The following is a 22,230-nucleotide window of genomic DNA, read 5'->3' as shown; positions in this document are numbered from 1 at the left end:
TCAAAAGCCTTACTAAAATCAAGATCTGTCACAATTATAGCTTCTCCCCTACCTACTAGGCCAGTAACCCTGTCAAAGAAGGAAATTAGGTTGGTCTGGCATGATTTGTTCTTGAAAAATCCATGTTGGCTTTTACTTACCCTATTATCATCAAGGTGTTTATAAACTGATTGTTTAATCATGTGTTCCAGTATCTTTCCAGGCATTGAAGTTAGGTTGATTAGTCTATAATTTCCTGGGTCCTCGTTGTTCTCCTTTTTTTTAAAGACAGGTACTATGTTTGCCTTTCTCCGGTTCTCTGTGATCTCATCAATCCTCCATGAGTTCTCAAAAGATAATTGCTCATGGTTACAAAATGATTTGGCCAGTTTCTTAAATACCCTAAAGTGAATTTTATCAGGCCTTGCTGACTTGAATAAATCTAACTCATCTAAATATTCTTTAATCTCTTCTATTCCTGTTCTGCCTTGTGTTCCTTGCCGCCTTGTTGTTAATATTAATTGTGTTAAGCATCTGGTCACAATTAACCCTTCAAGTGAAGATTGAATCAAAATAGAAATTAAACAGCTCAACCTTCTTAGTGTCATCTATTTTAAGCTCTGTTCCCCCACTAAGTAGAGTACCTACACTTTTATTAAGGTCATAAAAATGGCCATACTGGGTCAGACCAATGGTCCAGCTAGCTTAGTATCCTGTCTTCTGACAGTGGCCGGTGTCAGATGTTTCAGAGGGAGTGAACAGAATAGGGCAATTTATCGAGTGATCCATCCAGTCATCCATTCCCAGCTTCTGGCAGTCAGAGGGTTTAGGGACACCCAGAGTATGGGGTTGCGCTTCATTTTTCTCTTGCTCTTAGTGTACTTATACAACCTCTTCTTAGTGCTTCTTATGTCCCTCGCTATGTGTACCTCATTTTGTGGCTTTGCCTTTCTGATTTTATCCTTATCTGCTTGCGCTCTTCTTTTGTACTCACCACTAGCAATTTCTTGCTAGCATGCTTCCTCTTTTCGTAGGATTCCATTTTGATTTTCAGGTCTTTAAAGAGTTCCTAATGGAGCCATATTAACCTTCTACTATTTGTCATCTCTTTCCTTTGCATCAGCATAGTTTGCTCTTGTGTCTTTAATAATGTCTCTCTGAGAAACTGCCAGCTCTCCTGAACTTCTTTTTCCCTTAGATTTTCTTCCTATGGGACCTTACCTACCAGTTCTCTGAATTTGTTAGTCTGCTTTGCTGAAATCCATTGTTCTTATTCTGCTGCTCTCACTTCTTCTTTTCTTTAGACTCATCAAATCTTATCATTTTATGATCGCTTTCTACCAAGTTCCCTTTCACCTTAAGATTCACAGCCAATACATTCCTGTTGGTCAAAATCAAGTCTAAAACATCTGCCCCCATGGTTGCATCCGTCACCATCTGAAACCAAGAAGTCATCCTTGATACATTCCAAGAACTTACTGGACATTTTGTGTTTTCCAAATTATTACCCAGTGGATGTCTGGGTAGTTCAAGTGCCCCTTACTACTAGGTATATTGCTGTTATTTGTTGTGGGATACACAGTACCTCCACTGCCAGGATGATGGCAGTGCTGCGACCTAGGGAGACTGCTATAAGTGCTTCTACGCTCCCAGACTATGCCAGGATAGCCCCTAGTGTAAATGCAGGGTATGTCAACAGAAGGAAGAGTTGTGCTGGTGTAGGATGTGTGCAAGTGTACGAGAGATGTAGGCAGAAGCACTCTTCAGTCAGCACAGCTGCATTTCCACTTTTTTTTTCTGGTATAGCTGTGTCAGCTAGGGGGATGGGATGATTTATTGCACCCCTAGCCACTTGCATAATTTTGTAGCGTAGACCAGCTCCCTGGCTCCAACAGAGCAGCTTTGAACCTGGAGTGAGGCTTTCCCGGGCTCCAGGTCCAAGCATTGTTTTAACCTTTTCCTGTCGATTCCTGCATTGAATAAAGAACGTTTTTCCAATAGTTGTACAGTTTTTACATCCAGAGGCCTACTTGGCCAGAAACACAAAGGCTTATGAATAGAGATGCTCTTAGAAACCTTGTGTAAATGAATGAAAGAGAGTTCCCTTCATGTTGTGTCTCCCTCATCAGTGAAAGTGACTCTCCTTTAAAGCACGCTACTTTGCACTTATGTAGCAGTGTGATAAAATACATTCATAAAATCCCCCCTGCGCACATGAGAGAGAAATAACTCTACCCCACTGTACTGGGCTCGCTTCTGTAAATGTCACTCTCTGGATGCTGGGGTAGAATCAGCTGCATTGACCAGATCGGTTGTAATGGCCCTTGAGTGGGTGAGCCACTTAGCTTTTTGAGTTGTCTTGCCACTAGCTTGTACCTCGGGCTGACAGCGAGCATGTGAATCTGGGGCACAAAGAGGAAAAAATGGCTTTTTGTTTCCTTTTTTTAAAATATCAGTGTTTCTGACAGTTTTACCTCCCATTTAGCCATTATTTAATACGTAACTCCATGTTAGTAGAGACTACAGGCAGAAAGATGACCATGCTCTGAAAAAGAGAATGAGGGTACAAATGGGAATTTAAAACGGTATCAGTTCTGCAATGGGGAATAACCATTAGAGCATACTAGAGCTGTGTTGTCTTTACTGTGTCTCTTGTACAAGCCGCTTTGCATTATATTTTATTTGAAGTGTTTATAATCTTACTTATGAAGAATGAAAATTGCTTTATAGGTTTGACATTGAAAATCCTTACCTAATGCTGGATGCAAACCACACTGAGATAAAACAAATGGAGTCAACCATGGCCTCACTTTACGAATCAGCTGGTTTGTTTGAAGTCAATGTTCCAGATTATAAACAGCTAAAGCAATGCAGGAAGGAAGTTTGTCTTCTCAAGGAACTCTGGGATATGATCTCTGTGGTGACATCTAGCATAAACAACTGGCAGACCACGAAATGGAAGGATATTAATGTGGAAAACATGGACCTTGAATGCAAAAAGTTTGCAAAGGACATTCGGAACCTGGATAAAGAAATGAGGGTGTGGGACGCATTCACTGGGCTGGACAACAGGGTGAAGAACACCCTGACATCTCTGAGGGCTGTGGCGGAGCTTCAGAATCCCGCCATCCGGGAAAGGCACTGGAACCAGCTGATGCAGGCAACAGGTGTGACGTTCACCATGGATGCAGACACCACACTGGCCGACCTCCTGACACTCAACCTGCATAACTTTGAGGATGAGGTTCGGGGCATAGTAGATAAAGCAGTTAAGGAAATGAGCATGGAGAAAGTCTTGAAAGAGCTAAAAGGCACTTGGAGCAGCATGGAATTCCAGTATGAACTGCATCCCAGGACAAACATCCCCCTGCTGAAATCCGATGAGGAGCTTATTGAAACTTTAGAAGACAACCAGGTGCAGCTGCAGAATCTGATGACATCCAAGTATATTGCCTTCTTCTTAGAGGAAGTATCTGGATGGCAAAAGAAGCTGTCCACAGCAGACACAGTCATTTCTATCTGGTTCGAAGTGCAGCGGACATGGTCTCACCTGGAGAGCATATTTATTGGCTCAGAAGATATCCGGGCACAGCTTCCAGAGGTATGCAGCAGAATGACAGAAGTCATGTTCTCCTCAGTCAGAAAGGAATGCAGGACAACATCCATTATCCCAACCAGAGCTGTCTGAAATGCAACAAATCCTTTGATGGCTACTTGTCACACTGGAAATTCCCTTAGTTGCCTGGGCTTATTCAGTATCCCCAGGACATTTGGATAAAGGAGGTTGTGCTTTGTTTCTTTCTTGGGTTGTCCCAGGAGGCTGAAAGCCTTCACTGATCTCCCCTCTCCCCTGTACACTGCACATACAGAGTTTGTTATTGTGGGGCTGCATGCGAGTATGGGGCTGCTGGCATTGTTTATTGCAGGAAACTCATTGGCCTCATTGTGCTGGCAGAGGAAATACAGATCATTACCTGGATTTTGCAGATATAAAGTGTGGGCCAACCAGCCCTGACAGTATTCCTGTAAAAGTGTTTAACAGAGAGCTGGGCCAGGCAGTCCACTGCTCATTCTCTGAAAAGCAGAACAAATTAATTATACCAGGATTTCACTCTCCTTTGGTGGCCTGTAGAGGAAAAGCTAAACTACTATTGGTTTACTGTCCTATTATTGATTCACATAAATGCAGGTATATGGGGAAATATCCAGGATCCGCCCCAGGTTCCAGCCGAACTGCATGCCCCCAGTCTAGACAATCTAGAGCTCAGTTCTATGTGTGCCAATGTGTCAGGATGTAAAGTTCGCTTTTGCACTCTGCTAGACTGGTTTCTGTGTGCAGGGCCAGCCCCCCTGTTACAAGTGTGAGCAGCCTGAGCATTGCTCTGACTTACACCAGCTACTAACAGACATGGGAGGTTGAAACCACAATTGAAAGTGAGAGCACGTTGGCCAGGGGTGGAATGTCCATGAAGCTTGCTGTACTTGCTCTGTGCAGACAACCTCCGTTCAGGTCCTTTTCACCAGCATTAAAGGCAAATAGATGCTTTTGGTTTTGTTGACAAAGAAATCTCTGAGCATTTCATAGAGAGGTTGGGGTGGATTCCTGACCCCTTTGAAGTCCAGGGGTGGTTGAGGTTCACCATTGACTTCAGTGAGGCCAGGATTTTGAATGTGGCTTTATTTATTCTTCACTGAAGTGCACTAGAAGCAGAACTTTATTCATCAATGTGGCCAGATGATGGAGTCTTTTCAGTAAAGAAACGCGTATTTGACCGGTGGCTGTAGCTTCTCTCTTGCCATTTGTAGGACTCCAGGCGTTTTGAAGGAATTGATGTTGATTTTAAAGAACTGGCCTATGATGCGGAGAAAACGCCGAATGTCGTTGAGGCTACTAATAAGCTAGGTCTTTATGAACAACTGGAGGATATTCAGAGCAGGTGAGTAACACTTTTCGGACTTTGAAGGACACTGCAGTTAGCTGTGATAAGTTTACTTACTCTGTGTTCTCAGATCTCTCTACTGGGCGGTGATGGCCATCTCTGTTCAGCCAGTCACAACAACACTAAACTTTATTTAGACTTCGTGTTTTGTGATCCACCAATCTGTAACCCAACAATGTGTTATTGCAATGGTCAGGCTGAGAAGTTCTGTACACAGAAGTCCAGACATTCAAAACATAAGGTGCTGAGTGCAATGTGAGCTCACCCATCTCACGTGTACATTGTATCTCTATAGAGCAGTGTAACCTGTCCTAAAAATGTAAACCATCTGCAGCATAGCTACGTCAATGTTCTTTTGAGACCTTTAACTGTGGTGTGTTTAAATTTATCCCCTCAGTGCTGCAGAGAAAGCCTTGCCACATGAGACTGCTAGGTACTTTGAGGAATGCCCTGTTGCACTGAGGCAGATAAATAAACACGTTTCAGTGTGCTAATTTGACTGGGAAGTGCACACTTGAAAACTCAGTGTGAAGGCTGTTTTGGTCAGTAATATTTCACTACTAATAACACTGTTAATTTAAAACAAACCTCTCAGCTCTACAAGGCCCATATTCCTCACTGAGGAGTAGCTAAGTGCTATATATGAAATTTATGATTTTAGCCATTTTTAGTTTTGAGTGCAAAAAGTCACAAGGTTTAAATTGGAAGTTCAGAATCTCATAAACTCAAACAGCTGAACAGATTTAGGTCAGACCAAGCTTGAGCAACTTCATCCCAACATGAACATGGTTGGGGGAGTTGTGAGTAGTTCCAGAAGGCTGTGTCAGACTGCAGGAGTCTTCTGAACTTGTGTCTGAGGGCTTTATACTGCTTCACATCATCATAGTATCTGGGCACCTTCCACATAAAATCAATAACACTGGGTATATCCCTAGTGGAGCGCCTGGAGTCTGTAGCCATGTCTATACTACAGCCACCCCAGTGGCACAGCTGTTGCACTCCTGCTGTACCGTGATAATGAGAGGCTTCGTGCATCGACAGAAGGGATTTTTCCATCAACATAGGGACTCCACCTTCTGAGAGGTGGTAGCTAGGGCAATGGAAGAATCTTTCCTTGACCAAGATCTATCCCGGGAGTTGGTTGTCCTAACTATGGGCTAAGTGTGCAAAATTTTTATCAGCCCTGAGTGATGTAGCTAGGGCAACGTAAATGTTAGGTGTAGACAAGGCCTCTGTCACTTCTTACTTTTTGGGTCAAAACTCTGCCTCTGAACGTGAACTACAATATTAGATGCTAAGCAGAATGTGTGTTTGTTGATTCTGGACTTGGTTTCTCTGCTTTGTTGCACCAGATTGGCTCTGTGTGAGAAGGCCTTGGCTGAATACTTGGACACCAAGAGGTTGGCCTTTCCCAGATTTTACTTTATTTCTTCTGCAGATTTACTGGACATTCTTTCCAATGGCACCAACCCGCAGCTAGTAAGTCTCACACGTTACTGCTTTTGCCTTTGAACAGTGGAGTGGTGGATAGAGTGACAAGCCCAGAACATGCCTGTAGCTTGTTCTAGAAAGTAATGTTTTTCTGTTCCCCACCAGTAGTAATATGAACGATAATTTCTCTAGAGTCATTGGTATATAACTTTCCACTAGATGGCAGCATGTACATCACATTCTCGTCTCTAAATGTTGGGAAGCATTACCGATTGTTCTAATAAAGCTCCTTTAAGCCTGATTAGTGTATGTTTTTGACGCTGTACGAGGGACGGACTTTGTTCTCGGAGGCTCTGAGGTTTGAAGGAACAGACTTTCTCTAAAGATCTCAGCGAAAGCTTGCAACAGTGACTGGGAATTTGGATGGCTCAGTTTTGGGCCATTTTCAGAAATGCCAAGCACCTGCCCTTGAAGGAGTCTCAAGTTGGGCACCCAAAAATGGAGGCATCTAAAATAACTGATCATTTCAGAAAGCTCCATCTTGTGGTATTCTCAGCCTGGATTTGGGCTCCTTAGTGTGAGACTGGTGGCACTCCTTTTGCTCTTGTGTTGTTTGATCCCGTAGAGGAGAAGGGACAAGTTAGGCCCCCGGGGACACCACATCATGTGCCACCCTTGCTGCCCTACTCAGAATGCTTCAAAGGGGAAATCCTCGAATCTAAATCTGAGTCAGCCTTGATCTCTGAGCACGAGGCTCAGTGATAGTAATGCCTGTGCCAGGCAGGGCTCCATTCCAGTGGAAGCCAAGGCTCCTGCTAATTGATGGCTCCTCAGTGTCCTTGGCATCTGAGGTTGATGGCAACGATCTCTGGCTCTAGATGGACTGGAGTCTCCACACAGGAGACGGGACCAAGGCAGGAGGTGCTAAGAGAGAAGGGGCAGGCTGAGGGACAGGCTGATGAGGGCTCCAGTTATCTGGAGAGCTCCTCTGATGCCAGATGTGTCTTGATTCCAGAGAAGCATCAGCACAGTGACTGCAGGGCACAGGAGGACTCGACCTTTCCCAGTCTCCACCAAAGGTGCCCCAGACAGCTGATGCTGTCGTTCTCATTCCTTGTTTTGTGCTGTACTAGTGCCATTGTGCTGGGCACTGCGCACACATGGAGTACAGGATGGTCCCAGCTCTGAAGAGCTTACTGTTTAAATACAATCAACATTTCCTGTTTGACCCACTCCAGGGATTAGCAAGCACTGCTTTATTTTGCCAGGGCTGAGTCCCGGCACCTTTAGGCTTGGCAGTTCATACTCCCGACACCTCTGGACTGGCTGCATCAGTTATGATTGTAAAAAAAATTGCTTGATCCCCTGCACCTCTTTCACTACACATTAAGCACTGTTTGCAGGGTCCACAGTTACGAGGTACCTGGGCCAGGAAACCTGTCCAGCAAGGTTGCTCTGTTCTTTTACACTTTTCTGGACCAGTTGCCGGTGCAGGTATGGCAGGCCCCTCTCACATTGTTGCCTCAGTCTTGACTTTTCTTTCTGGGAGCCCTGCCTCCTGCACAGTCAAAGGGACTGGCAGGAATGAATGGAGGCCAGCAGTAATACTCAAGACATGTTGGCATGGCATGTTCAATAGGAGGCCTGGCCTGCACTCTACCCCCACTGCCTGAAAGGGTAACAAAAAAGGGAATACTTAGGGGATTCCCAGCAGTTGAGCTCTGAGGAGCTCAGAGTCAGGACTGAGAATCTTGGCAGGATGCTCTCTTCAGAGAAGCAGGCTTGCAACACAAGTAGTGTTCCCATTTGAACTCATTTGACCTTCCATGTAGAATGTATTTTCTCAGTGTGGGTTAGCATTAAGCAGCAGCTCTTGAGAAGGGTTTTGCACTCTGACAAGGATGCACTGGGGTAGTTTGGTCAATTTATATTTCTGGATGGAGCTGATAGTGAGAAAAAGTTTAGTTGTGGTGTCTGTGGTTGAAAATGAAACATAACCTGTATTTGAAAGGCCAAGCTTGTAAATGGATGTGTATTTATGAGGGGATATGGTGGCAGTGTTTGGCAGATTCTAGGACAAGAGTGTTCAGAGGCCTTCAGGAAAGCTCAGTGCTGTTTCAAGTGACTTCTCCATCGCATATTTCAGTTTGAACAAGACTCCCAGTAGTGTCTGCTCCTTGAATGACAACACTGACTAGAAAGCAGTGCACATGCAGCAGGTGTTTCTCCCTTACAGGCAGCCACAGAAGACCCATTACACACAAAGGAGAACAGTATGAACTGTAAAATATGGGCCATCCAGAGGTTCAATCAAATGATGAGCCTAGCTAAAGCAAATGCAGATCAAGCTCTTGTGAATTCCAGTTCTTGTGTATGCAGACCTAGGTTAATAGAGTGGATGTTTCACCATCAGGGACATTAGTTCTGGAGGTTCTAATGCAGGAAATGCCTCTTCCAGAAGCAGTATTTCTAGGGACTCGCCAGTGCAATCAAGTCATTCTAAAGGTATTGCTACAAGGAATGGTTTCAGAGTAGCAGCCTTATTAGTCTGTATCTGCAAAAAAGAAAAGGAGCATGCTCAAATAAATTTGTTAGTCTCTAAGGTGCCACAAGTACTCCTTTTCTTCTTGCTACAAGGAATGATATCTATATGATTGACTGGATTAGGGGATGGGATGGTGAGGAACTGCACTATAGAGAAAGTTGCAATGATACTGTTGTTTAAAGAAATTCCCTTAACTGCATTTCCTGGCGTTGCTAGGTTTTGTTTCCTTTTCCTGTCCTCAGCAGGGTAGAGTTGTATGGGATGCATTGTATGGGAGTTGTCAGGGTGCGTTGTATGGGAGCCATTACCTTCATTGTTACAGTCTGTGCTTTGGAATCCCCATGTTCTGGAAGTGTGTGGTAAGAAGCTCTGTAGAAAAATCTTAGCTCTGTTTTTCATTAATGAATATACCACCAATGTAGGTAAGGTTGATTATTACTTTTATAGGAGTTTGTCGTCATTGTAACACCTGGATGTCTATACCATGATACAGCTAAGTCAGAGCGCCTGGCCGGCACAACGGGATATTGGTGGGATATCTGTGTGCATCCAGGGTGTTCTTACACTGAAGCTGAGGGTGTCATTTCCAGCTCACGTAGGTGTACATGTGCTAGCTCTGACTGCATTAGAACACTAAAACTAGCTGGGTAGCCAGGTAGGTGGTGTGGGTGGCAGGACAGGATAATGCCTGAGTATGTACCTAGTGTCTTGGATGGGAATCGTACTCAGGTGGCTAGCCTCTCCTGTGCCTCTGCAACTGTGTGCTATTGTTAGCATGCTAGCGGTGTCAGAGCTAGCCTGTGTACATCCACCCGAGTGGAAACATAACCATCTAGTTCCAGTGTAGACATACCTCCCATCAGTCGGGAAGCTCCAGCTAAACCCATTTTCTTTAGCAATTGAATAACTGGGCTGTGATGCCATGTTCTGATTCATCTTGAAATTGATTTGTAAAATTGACAGACTTTTTCATAGTGAATGCTGAACTTTACTCAATCCAGAATCAATTAGCATTTCTATTTTTTTGTTAGCTAGTGGAGGATCTCTTCCAGTTAAGAAACCTTTCAGATAAGGAGATATATGATTATATGAAGTTCAGGTTAATCAGGGCTCAGTGCATATATAGAAATGCCATTATTTTCTGCTAACATGTAATATTTCTTATTGTTTTTCTGTGCTCCTTGGTTTTTTTTTCAACCCTTGAAATCTCACAGTTGTGCATTTGATCAATACCACAAACACAGGAGGAAAAAACAGGGGAGACAGAAAAAATACCACCTTGAAATGCTCATTGGTATTGGAAGGAATTCTGTGAGCATTCTCTGTTATACCCGTTTAAAACTGTTTACAATAAAATCAAGTAAATGTCAAGCAGGATCAAATATGGATAAACTCTTGGCCTTTCCATTGTAGTCTCTGAGCCTGTCTGATCATTCCTAATGGAGGATTAAATGCACAACAATATTATCAAGCAGATCTGGCATTGAACTTGTAAAGATTCAGGTATATCCAAGGTTTTTCTGGTGGTGTTGAACTGAGTGTCAGAATGTTCTATAGAGTCTGTCTAGACTGGCTAGGCATAGGAATCTGATTGGATGGTTCGCTAAGAGGAAAGTTCTGCACATTAAATAAACCACAGAAACCTTTTCTCAAGACCATGAAAGCCAAAAGGCCAATCCTGCCATGTGCTGTGTGCCAATTGACACTTGCAGCCCATCACCTTCCAGAACTGAGTTCAATATGAATATAAGTGGAACCAAACAGCATAAAAATATTAATAATAAAGGTCTATCTCTGCAATGCTGCTTGAAAATTTTTTTAATCCTTTCTCTATCTGAGACAGTGAACTCTGATAGACTGGAGAAATCCATTTGTTTATATGGTTTTCTAGACAGTCGGTGCTTGTAGCAGAGGACTGGGTACCTTAGGATGGGGGTTCTCAACCTTTCCATCTTACTGCGATTTAGCAGAGAGCCCCTCTCCTGTAGCACTGGGGGAGGGCAGGTTGAGTGACCAGCCAGACATCAGTTCATGACTTCCATGGTGGTATGACCCCAGGTTGAGAACACATGTCTTGGGGGGGAAGTTCCTGAGCCTTTACTTCCGGTATTAGTTTGCTTGTAACCCAGGTTGGTCAGTGACTAAAATTTGTATTGTCCGAAGGCTGGAAAAAGCGCTGGTGGTCTGTTCATCTTCCAGCAGTCAGATGTTCACGGTGAAGAAACCCTCCCGAGCAATTCTACCTAATTGCTCCTTTTGAGCCACTGAGTTGAACAAGCTTTGAACAGGTCATGGAGTCTGACTTGGTCTTTCACTCGTAGAGGTGACCCTTCTAGGGGGAGGTGGAGGTGGTATGGTAGGTTATAGCGTATTAAGCTGGCACTGCTGCTCTTCATAGTGTTCCTTTGCTGGGGAAGAGCAGAGACCTTCAATCTCCAAGGCTGAGCACCTTTCCCTGGCACAAAACTGACTTCCGGTAACAACTCTTTTGGTCTACAGGCTGAGATAGCTGGGTTCTTAATACTTCCCTAGCAATGCTCAGCAAAAACCTGAGTGTAAGACTGCATAGGTTCCTCACCATTGCTCTACCATCATTGTACCTTGTGAGGCTGACCTGCGACTGATCACTTAATGTTCAGAATGTTTGCTGTGTGAGTGTGTGTGTGCATGTGCATGTGTGTACGTAGGGGTGTAGGTGTGTTTGTGCTGTACAAAAGGTACCATGGCAGGTAACTGCAACATAAAGAATAAAATATATCGTTATTACTAGAGTATTGCCATTGAAAGGTATTTCTGTTTTCTAAGTGAAGAAGAAATAGATGGTGCTTGTGTCTGTTCCAGAGCTACAGAGTTAGCCCTCCTGTGTCAGAAGGATGTGACCAGCCCATCATATGATGTGTCTGGCCAAAGTGGGATGAGATGAGAGAGAACTTTTGGGAGCCTGACTGAGGGAGCTGCCCTGCTGATGAGCACACATAGATCCTCCCACCTGAATGACCTCTCTACTACCATTTCCTGTGCAGGTCCAGCGCCATCTTTCCAAACTGTTTGACAACATGGCCAAGATGAAATTCCAGGTGGACTCTGAGCAAAAGCCGACTAAAACTGGCCTGGGGATGTACAGTAAAGAGGAGGAATATGTCAGCTTCAGTGAGCCATGTGACTGTAGCGGGCAGGTGAGATGAAGCCGCTTCATTTCCTATCATCAGAATTAGATTGCAGTTGGTGCTTTGATCCCTGTCAGTTGTTGTTGTAGTGCCTAGGAACCCCCAGTCATGGCCCAGGGCCACATTGCACTGGGTGCTATACAAGCGCAGAACGCAGAGTTGGTCTCTTCCCCAGAGACCTTACAATTTATGCATCAGACAAGAGACAATGATGGAGACAGACAGGAGAGTACAAGAAAACAATGAGACAGCCTGTCTGATCCAGGCTCTGCCTGCAGAGCTATCATTAAAGTATCCTAAAAGTCGGAAAAGGTGCTGTATAAAAATGGCACCTCCCTATTGCACAGGTCACCCCCTTTGAGTTGTTTGAGTCCTGTCTACCCACAGTAGTGACAACGATGGTTTTTCTCCTCTTGTTCTCTGTCAAGCACTGAAGGGTCAAGTAAAACTAAACCTGACAAAATGTAAAGTGAAAACCAAGGATTTTTTTGGGGTGGGGGTGTTTGTTGGGAAAAAAGGCACAATTTGGGGGAAAAAAATCACAGGCATTTTCATTAAAGCTGTTTGTTAACTGATTTTTTTTTCATTTGAAACCTGTTGACCAGCTCTAATTTTAGCCTTAGAATTTGCAGTTGATGGGCACAGAATGATACTTTGTATCTCAACATACACTGAATTCCCAGAGAGCCGGCTGGGAGAGAAAACTTCTGCTGTGACACATTCATCACAGCAAGAATTCCCACCCATGTCCAGCACTGACTTTGTGCGAGTGCTGCCAGATTGTGCCCAAGTCACATGAGCGATTCTCCTCCTGGCCTTGGCGATGAAAGATACTGAATCAAATTTACCCACCGGTGGAGTTCCGAATAGTGCTGCTGCAGTCGGAGATCTAGCAATGTCACAATTGCGTTATCAGTGTTGATTTCATGCCAGCTAGAATCCTGTGAACGCATGCGAAGGCTAAGATACAAGTCTCAGCTCTGTAGTCCTGGGCCTAGGACCAATGGAGGGTGTTTAATATTCAGTTAAAGGATATGAATACAGTCCCATATAGTTACCTATTGCACAAGGTTCCTCAGTGGACCAGACGTGTCACTGTGTTTTAATACCTTTGCTAGGTTGAAATTTGGCTGAATCATGTGCTGGACAGCATGAGGGCTACCGTGAGACATGAGATGACAGAAGGAGTGACAGCTTATGAAGAGAAGCCAAGAGAACAGTGGCTCTTTGACTACCCTGCCCAGGTATTTGATAACATCATACTTGTCTCCTCTTCGACTGGCCCTCTAGAGAAAGCAGCTCTCAGTTTAGCCTCTTGGGTCACTATTCTAGTATAGGGCCTCTAGTCAGTCCCTGGGGTGGGTGGGGAAGCTCTGTCTGGCTACTGCTCCTGAACTCCAGATGTGCCACCTGCCGCAAGGACATGCTTTCCATTGGTCATAGGAGACTTCTCAGCTGGGGTTTCAGGCGGAGCCTAGTGGTTTGGTTCTGTGAGCTCACTGCGGGTACAGTATCCGTGTGTTTAATGAGAGGGTGCTGTAGAATGAGACCAGCATGCAGAAGTGTAAGTGCTGCATATATGGAATCATAAAAACGTAGGGCTGGAAGGGACCTTACGGGTCCTCTAGTCCATCCTCCAGTGCTGAGGCAGGATTACATGGACTTAGACTCTGACCGGTGTTAGAGCTCGTTACCTTGGAAGAGGTTAGTCCCATGCCAGAGGGCGTGAGTGTACTTTACCTGCCCAGTGGCTGAGTGAGGAGTGCAACAGGAAAAAAGTCTATGTGAACGAATGAAATAAAGCAACCTCTGCCCTCCTTTATCTTGGAGGTTCTCATCCCCTCCTGTGAATTGCTTTTTCTGCTACCCCCTCCCCTGCTACCCTGTGGCATGTAAAAGACACTGATGTACTGCTGAATAGCTGCTGAATTTGGCCTTGTCTCTGATGTTGGTGTCCCAGGGTATGAGTTCAATGCAGCTCTGTGTTGCAGTGTCTGTTGTTGTTACCACTTTGAGAAATACTTTCATTTTATGCCGCAGCTGCTTGATTTTTTCACAACCCCACAGCTTTGCCGAGAGCATGCTGTTAAATACAACACATGGTGTCAGGGCTATTATGCAATGGATGATGAACTAACTCCCTTCTCTAAGGTGGCACTGACCTGTACCCAGATCTGGTGGACCACGGAAGTTGGAATTGCCTTTGCCAGACTGGAAGAAGGATATGAGAATGCAATGAAGGAATATTACAAGAAGCAAGTGACCCAGCTGAATACCCTCATCACCATGCTAATCGGTCAGCTCTCCAAGGGTGACAGACAGAAAATCATGACCATATGTACTATTGATGTACATGCTCGGGATGTCGTAGCTAAGATGATAGCTCAAAAGGTTTGCAGATATACCACAAGACATTATGCCTTTTCAGCGCTGTCATTTACTGTGTCCTACCAGACTCTGGAACTCTAATATCAGACTAGCAGCCGTGTTAGTCTGTATTCTCAAAAAAAAAAAAAAAAAAAAAAAGAGGAGGACTTGTGGCACCTTAGAGACTAACACATTTATTTGAGCATAAGCTTTAGTGAGCTACAGCTGTAGCTCACGGAAGCTTATGCTCAAATAAATGTGTTAGTCTCTAAGGTGCCACAAGTCCTCCTTTTCTTTTTGATACGAATAATGGAGTAAGGAAAATGGTGCCATCTTTGATCTTCCTGAAATAGGAAAATGTGTTATTGCCCCGTAGCTTATGTCCCAGTCCTCCTCCCTGTGCTACACATCCCCTCTATATCACTCGTGTCCTGGTCCTCCTCCCTGTGACACACATCCCCTCTATAGCACTCGTGTCCTGGTCCTCCTCTCTGTGACAAACGTCCCCTCTATAGCACTCGTGTCCTGGTCCTCCTCCCTGTGACACATGTCTCCTCTATATCACTCATGTCCCGGTTCTCCTTCCTGTAGTACACATCCTCTCTATAGCACTTGTGTCCCGGTCCTCCTCCCTGTGACACACGTCCCCTCTATTACTTTCTTCACGTGCGAGAGCATGAAAATTTTCCCTTGCAAGCTGATTTTCTGAGAGAAGCTGATAATAAACTAGTGGTGCTGCAGTGTACCATGACACAGCCGCATTACAGGCTGTGTTTTACTGGTCCATTTATACAAGCTGTGGGTGTATTATGTGACCTTGTGCCTCCACCAGCCCAGCTGTGTGTTAATGGGCTGATAAAACACATGCTGGGGTGCCTACTGGATACTGCAGTGGTGTTGTTGCATTTTTAAAATGTAAACAAAGCATCAGACTGTGTCTTTTGGGGCCTACCCCCCAAGGGAGCCACAAAGGCAGGTGTTTTAAGGGCACATGCAAGCCCTAGCTTTTGTTCAGTCTCCCTCCAGGGCGGGATCCAAAGCTCACTGAAAGCAGGTGAAAGATCCCCATTGATTTGAAGGGGCTTGGGATCCATACCCCTCCCTGCACCAGCGTCTCACAGACAGCCACGCTGCTTTCACAACTGGCTGACCGTGGAGCTCTCTGCACCTTGGGGCTCAGCCTCGTTAGCGGCAAACTGATCTCAATGGCAGCTCTCACAGGAGCCTGGCCCCTCTTATCTGGGATGGTCCTGCTCCTGCAGGAGGCTGTGTGTTGGGTGGGAGGGAGGTTGAAATGGCTCCCATCTGCTCTGGCTCCCCCCACAATAGCCTCACACAGCTCTCTGTCTTGCCTCCTGCCTTTTGCACCTTTCCCTTTGCACCTTCTCTCAGGCCCTTCTTTGCACCTTCCTCCATGCTGCCCTGGAACCTTTAATCTGTTCCCTCATCCTGCTGCAAGGGAGGGACCTAGGATTTGTCCCCCTTTATTGATAGGAAACCGCGGCACTGAGCAGTTCAGTGACTTGCCAGGTCTGCTGTAATCATCAAACACTGGGCCCAATTCAGTCCCGGGGTAACTCCATTGAAACCAGTGGATTTATAACAGGATTACACTTGGCCCAGCATCTTTAACCTGTTGCTTGTTGAATGTCAGTGAACATGTGGGTGCATTTGCAGGTCGACAGTGCCCAGGCATTCATCTGGCTGTCGCAGCTTCGGCACAGATGGGCTGATGAGGAGAAGCACTGCTTTGCAAACATTTGTGATGCCCAGTTTCTGTACTCCTACGAATACCTGGGCAATACACCTCGGCTCGTGATCACTCCCCTTACGGACAGGTGGGTCACCAGAATGTCTAGAATCCTGCTCCTGGCATACTGCGGCATCAGAGCTTCCAACGTGGGAGTAAGAAACCATTGTGTGTGGCATAGAAGGGTTGGTTAGGACATCAGAATAGTTTACAAGTGCTTTCCTTCTCTCCACATTCCAGCTGCCCTGCACAGCACAGTTCACACACTATCTCGCTCTACCTCCTCTGCCGGTGTGCAGCGCTGCTCGCAGAGCTCAAGGGGGTCTTCAGAATCTACCGGTGTCACCCCTAGGCCTGTTAAAGGAGGTTGCTGCACAGTGATGTGAATCAGAGTGCTCTGAACCTGGGACTGTCAGGTGCTGGTGTGAAACGCTAAGCAGGTTGCTGGGTTTCCTCTGCAGCTAAGCTATCTTGGCACCACAGCCACCTCTCCGTGATCAGCCACAGAGGGCATAGAATCATCAGACTGCTGTGAAAATTCAGCCCTTGGCATGGAGAGTTTGGGCAAAGGATGCTGGGTATCCCCTAGAGCAAGCACAGCAAGGCAGAGGCAGTAACTATGGCTCAGGAGGATTTTTCAGCTTGCAAACTCACTCTGCATGTGCAGATTCAATTCTGCAGAGTAAGGGCTTCCTCAGCACGCATGAGTTTAGTCCCATTACCCTGTGCTGTGTCGGTGGCCTGTTGAGTGAGCGCTACCCGAGTATGTGCTGGCCCAATAAACCATAGCAGCCTTCCTGGAGGCCATGTTGATATTGTGACTCTGCACTTTGGGTGCTCTGACTCATTCAGATCTCTTTTCTCTTTGCTGCTGAAAGATGTTACATCACCCTCACCCAGTCTCTGCACCTGACCATGAGCAGCGCCCCGGCTGGGCCAGCAGGGACTGGCAAAACTGAGACGACCAAAGATTTGGGGCGCGCCCTTGGCATCATGGTGTATGTGTTTAACTGCTCTGAACAGATGGACTACAAGGTACCGGGTCTGACGTGATCCAGGGTCAGGTTGTGTCAGGGGAGTATCCAGGGGGAGGGGCAGAACTGAAACGTCTCAAAAGCCTAAGGCACTAAGGAATATCTGATAGGTTAGCATGAGGTCCCTTTGGTTATCTGCCACTCTGCCAACTGTCAGGCTCCTCCTCCTCCAGTTTGAGCAGCATGCATGTGCATTAGTCCCTGGGGAGCCAAGGATATGCTCCCCAGGGGCTAATGCTCTAGTGAGGCAGAGGCCAGCCTTCTGCTGTCCCTGGGGATCATCCTCCCTGTGGGACACTCTGCCTCTGGTGGGGCTGGCTACAAAAGGCCTGAGGCTGATCCAGCACGGGGGTTACAGCAGTCACCCCAGACTTGCCATTTTTGCTTAAGACAAATACGTAACCGTCTAGGAGCCCCATTATTTGTACAGTGCCTAGCGCAACAGGGTTCTGGTTCATTACCGGACTCCTGGGATCTACTGTAATTCACGCCATAAATAATGCTCAGCATCTAGATCAGTGTGGACCTGGCCATGACTACAGCTCCTAGGTGCTACAATAATTCAAATAAATAACAACAACAACATAGCACAGATTACTGGTAAGGAATGCAACTAGGGATTTTCATATTGAGTCAGGTCTAAAAGAGTGACAGTGACTGCAAAACCCAGATTACTTTGCCATTCGCTTTCTGTATTTGCTCTGTTGCGGTTAGCATTCTCCTTCAAGTATATGTCCCTGTGGGTGCTCCACCATCAGATGTGCGTGTGCCCGTGCGCTCGCAATTGGAGACTGCAGAGTAATGTCTGCAGGCCCATGCCTGCGCAGAGCAGTGCTTCGTGGTCTGATTGAGGTCAGACAGGGAAGCAACGCCCAGTGCTACTCTCAGCTGCCAGCAGCTCAACATGAAGAGTTCTGCTGTCTGCTTCCCTCAGCTTCCCACCTTAACTAGTGAATTCTTTATTTCATTTGTTTCTTTTAAGAGATTCTTTTAGTTATCATCTGTTTCTGTTTGATGCTTTTATTTTATTTATCTTCTGTTGTATGTTCAGGGTGGAAGCTTCTTCCCCTCCTCCTCTTCTTTGATCTTTTGTTTTGTGTTATAGTGTAATTTGTTATGCCCCAGTCCCCAGGGTTTAAGACCTGTGAGACTTGCCACTGGTCCTTTCCCCGCAGTGACAGACACTCCAGCTGCCTGTGGTGTTTGGGGAATTCTCAAAACTCTTCTAAATGCACCATCTGAGTGAGTTTCAAAGGCAGAACCAAGGACAAGGAGACTAGACTTAAGCTCTTATTAATGGAGCATGGCCGGCTCCAGAGGGGTCTGCTTCCTCCATCAGCATGCACGTTGCAGAGCACCTTGGTCATACTGACTTGGTCATATTTGCAGCCCTGGGCAAAGCAATCTACCTCTCTGAGCAAGGAGCAGATCAGCTCATAAGACCCACTCTCAGGAGACTTTTCATCCTTCTAAGGGTGCGACAGAGACTCCAACTGAGTCCGGTACCGAGGCATCGGTACTGCGGAAGAAACCCGCTTGGTTATACCTACCACTAGGTCAATTACTGCTACTAACTTTTGTGTGAAGGCTATCATAGCCCTCCACCCCCTTCCAGGTTCCTTTCTTCTGTGGATCCCATTATCTCTGATGAACCTGACTCGCCAGTGTGGGGAAGATCTACCAGAGCCACTTCCCAGCACCGCTGCAAGAGCAAGAAGTTGAGACTTGCTTAAGTCTCCAGCCTTCGGTACCTAGTAGGACGTCAGAGGACTCCCCCCCCACACACACCTTAGTTCAAGAGAAGATTCCTCAGACTAGGAGATCTCAGTACTGTGCTAGCCTACTCCCATGAGTCTCTTTCATGAAGAGGATCCTAGGGAATCTACCAGACATTGTAGGCCTAGAGATTATGACTATCACTGTGGTCCCTTCCTTTATCTCCCTCCCTAGCGGGATTACTGGGACCTGTGGGGCCCCTATGGTGACTAATTCCATTGCGGGCCTAAGAGAAAGCACTGGCACCCCCAGCATCCACAGACTGTCCTAAGGTACTGCACACCTTGGAACCGTATACTTCTCCAGTACCAGCCGACGTACAGGAGGAATGGGAGTTTCAGGCTGAGGAGATTTCTGTAAAGATCTCTTCATCTTCAGACGATGTGGTAATGCCACCACCTCATTCCTATTCTGATGATATTAAGACCTTCCAGGACCTCATGAAAAGCCCGCTGGAGAAAGTGCAAGAATGTAAACCTTCCTTGGTGGACATCCTGAACATCAGTTCCCAGGGAAAGATTGCCCGACCACACATCCCCTATGGCAAACACCTGCCAAAATCCCACTGACCTGTAAGTGGGCAGAGTAGAAATACTACATCCTACCAAAGGGAATGGAGTACTACTTCTCCCATCCTAGCCCCAGTTCCCTTGCACTGGATGCCACCAGTGACAGGAACCATCAAGCTCGCTCTAGGCTCTCTCCATCGGATAAGGAATCCAAGTGGTAGGACTTGCTGGGAAGAAGGAGTTACACATCACCCACTCTCCAGTTTCACATTGCCAACTACCAGGCCTTGATAACACAATATGATTTCAACACATTCTCTAAATTTACACACATTATTGATCACTTTCCATGAGCTCAGAAAGGTCAATTCCAGTCTATTATCACTGAAGAACACGTGGTTGTGAAAGCCTCTCTGCAAACTGCCTTAGACCCTTCTCAAGCTATGCCAAGACAGAGCAAGAGCTATTCCCATAGCACCTGCTTGGCTAAGACAGGTGTACTACTCACACCTCATCTGCCTTTTGGAGGCAACACCCCTCAAACTTCCTAACACTAAGGACCTATTGCCACAGAACTCAGGGTTCCTTACTCATCCCAGCCCCTCCTCCCTGAGCCTGAGAGCATGGCTCCTCAGTCGCTCTCAGGCATGGAATTGTCCTGCTTGGATAGAGTTCAGACAGTCCTCCTGTCCAGTAGAAAGCCCAGTACTTGCAAGACAAACCTGAAAAAGTGGAAGCGTTTCCAACCCTGGTGTTCCCTCCCATCTTCTCAAGCCTCAGAAGTTCCATTCTCCATGATTCTGGACTATGTGTTAGCACTAAAGACGCAGGGTCTCTCAGTGAGCTGTATTGAGTACATCTGGCCACCACCACAGCCTCCATTTGCCCATCCAGGGCTTCTTAATCTTTGCCCGTCTGGCAGCAACCAGATTTCTTCAGGGCCTATACAACTTGCTTCCTTCCATTTGTCAACCCCCCTCCAATGAGACCTCAACTTGGGTTTGAATACCCTAAGAAACCCCTCCCCCACATTTGAACCAATGGTGACCTGCTCCGCCCTCCAACTCTTCCTCGACATTTATCTAATTACGATCACCTCAGCAAGGTGAATGGGGGAGCTGGGAGCATCCATGGCAGACCCACCATACACTATCTTTTACAAAGAGAAGATTATTCTGGTTCCCCATCTTTACTTCCTCCCAAAGGTCTCCTCAGAACATATCAACCAGGAGATTCACCTACCAGTTTTCTACCTAAAGCCTCATGTCTCCAGCGAAGAGTCAAGCCTTCATGCCCTGGATGTTAGGAGGGCCAATGTTTTCTATCTGAACAGGATAAAACCATTTGGGGCTTCTCCTTGAGTATTTGTATCAGTTGCAGATAGGATGAAAGACCAACTGATTTCCACACACACACTGTCTAAATGGGTTTCGGGTCGCCTCATGACCAGCTATGATAATGCTCTGGCACAGGTCCTTCACAGAGTAACAGCGTGTTTTGCTGGAGCTCAGTCCACATCTATGGCTCCACTGAAAGATGCTCGCGTAGCAGAATTCTGCAGGACTGCTACTTCATCTTCTGTCCATGCCTTTGCCAAACATGACACCATCTTACCTGCTTCCAGAGATGAAGCCACCTTTGGTGATGCCATCCTTCAAACTGTCCTGAACTTATCTCTCAGCACCCAATGAGTGGATGCTTTGGAGTCTTCACAGTGGAGCATCCATAGGGGCAGATACTTGAAGAAGAAGGAGGTTACTTACATTATAGTAACTCAAGTTTTTCAAGGCGTTTTGTCTCCTGCCCACCCTCCTTCCCTTCTGCTGTGGAGTTAGGCATCACTGTTGAGAAGGAACTGAGTGGTAGCAGGCTCGTGCCTCCCTATCTGCCCTCACTCAGAGCATGAGGCACGGTTCTGCACAGGTGCAAGCCTTTGGACACTACTTTCCAGATACCAGTTGAGAGTGCATGGGCATGCACACATCCTATGGTGGAGCGCCCATAGGGACAAAATACTGTGAAGAGCTCAAGTAACTGGAAGGTCCATAACCTCTCTTTCTGTCTGTAAATCTTCCTCCATTGCAGTCCAGCTTCCCCTCCTGCTCACAAAGTGGTGGTGGTGGTGTTATTATTCATTCCACAGAAAAGTCAAAATCATGTATTTATGATATCCATTTCCTTGGAAATGCCTGTGATGTCATAAATTCAGCATTATGATTTCACTGTAGGATCAAAGAGGAGGATAAACTGGATTGTAAGGGAGAGATCTTGTCTGAAACCCAACTAGATTTCACTCTTAACCAGTTTGGGCATGGTGCATGTCCCTGACCCTAGGTTTAGATTTGTCCCACCCAAAGGAAGAGTTATTTTTGGACTAATGCAGGTAGTTCTGGTGAGTGTTTCTAGACCTCAACTACTAGCTAATATATCCTCTTAAGGCCAAACTCAGCACTTGCTTCCACCCTTTTTAACCCCATTGTTACTGTAATCAGTGTAAATGATGTAAATCAGAGCAGGATCTGACTCTTAGGACTTGTCTTCACTGCAGCATTAATTTGGGCTTTTCCTGTGTTTCTTCTAGTGCCGTTCCCTTCCACACACAAGACCCCTAACCCAAGCGTGCTGCTGCTGCTGCTTTACAGCAAAGCTCTCTGGCCTGGCTGGAGTGTAGGCTAAAGCTGAAGACATGCTTACCTTGGTCTGATAACATGCCCACTTTGCACTGAGGACAC

General features: G+C 46.1%; 1 protein-coding gene across 2 annotated transcripts in view; it reads left to right on the top strand.

Annotated features, from left to right (window-relative positions):
* Positions 1–22,230, top strand: part of DNAH9 (dynein axonemal heavy chain 9) — a 402,978-nt gene that overhangs the window by 80,773 nt on the left and 299,975 nt on the right. Inside the window, exons 20-27 of one of the 2 annotated variants that reach the window (XM_038371718.2) lie at positions 2,710–3,580; positions 4,786–4,916; positions 6,272–6,398; positions 11,919–12,071; positions 13,181–13,306; positions 14,214–14,453; positions 16,107–16,267; positions 17,058–17,214. In XM_038371718.2, coding sequence (XP_038227646.1) covers positions 2,710–3,580; positions 4,786–4,916; positions 6,272–6,398; positions 11,919–12,071; positions 13,181–13,306; positions 14,214–14,453; positions 16,107–16,267; positions 17,058–17,214 — 1,966 coding nt within the window. Of the gene's footprint in view, positions 1–2,709; positions 3,581–4,785; positions 4,917–6,271; positions 6,399–11,918; positions 12,072–13,180; positions 13,307–14,129; positions 14,454–16,106; positions 16,268–17,057; positions 17,215–22,230 lie in introns of both variants that reach the window. The other variant, XM_043496454.1, reaches the window with a different exon arrangement.

The sequence above is a fragment of the Dermochelys coriacea genome, chromosome 14 (assembly GCF_009764565.3).
Source record: "Dermochelys coriacea isolate rDerCor1 chromosome 14, rDerCor1.pri.v4, whole genome shotgun sequence".
Classification (NCBI taxonomy): domain Eukaryota; kingdom Metazoa; phylum Chordata; order Testudines; family Dermochelyidae; genus Dermochelys; species Dermochelys coriacea.
Note: the sequence above shows the minus strand (reverse complement) of the source record. Positions and strands in the feature narration are given on the sequence as shown.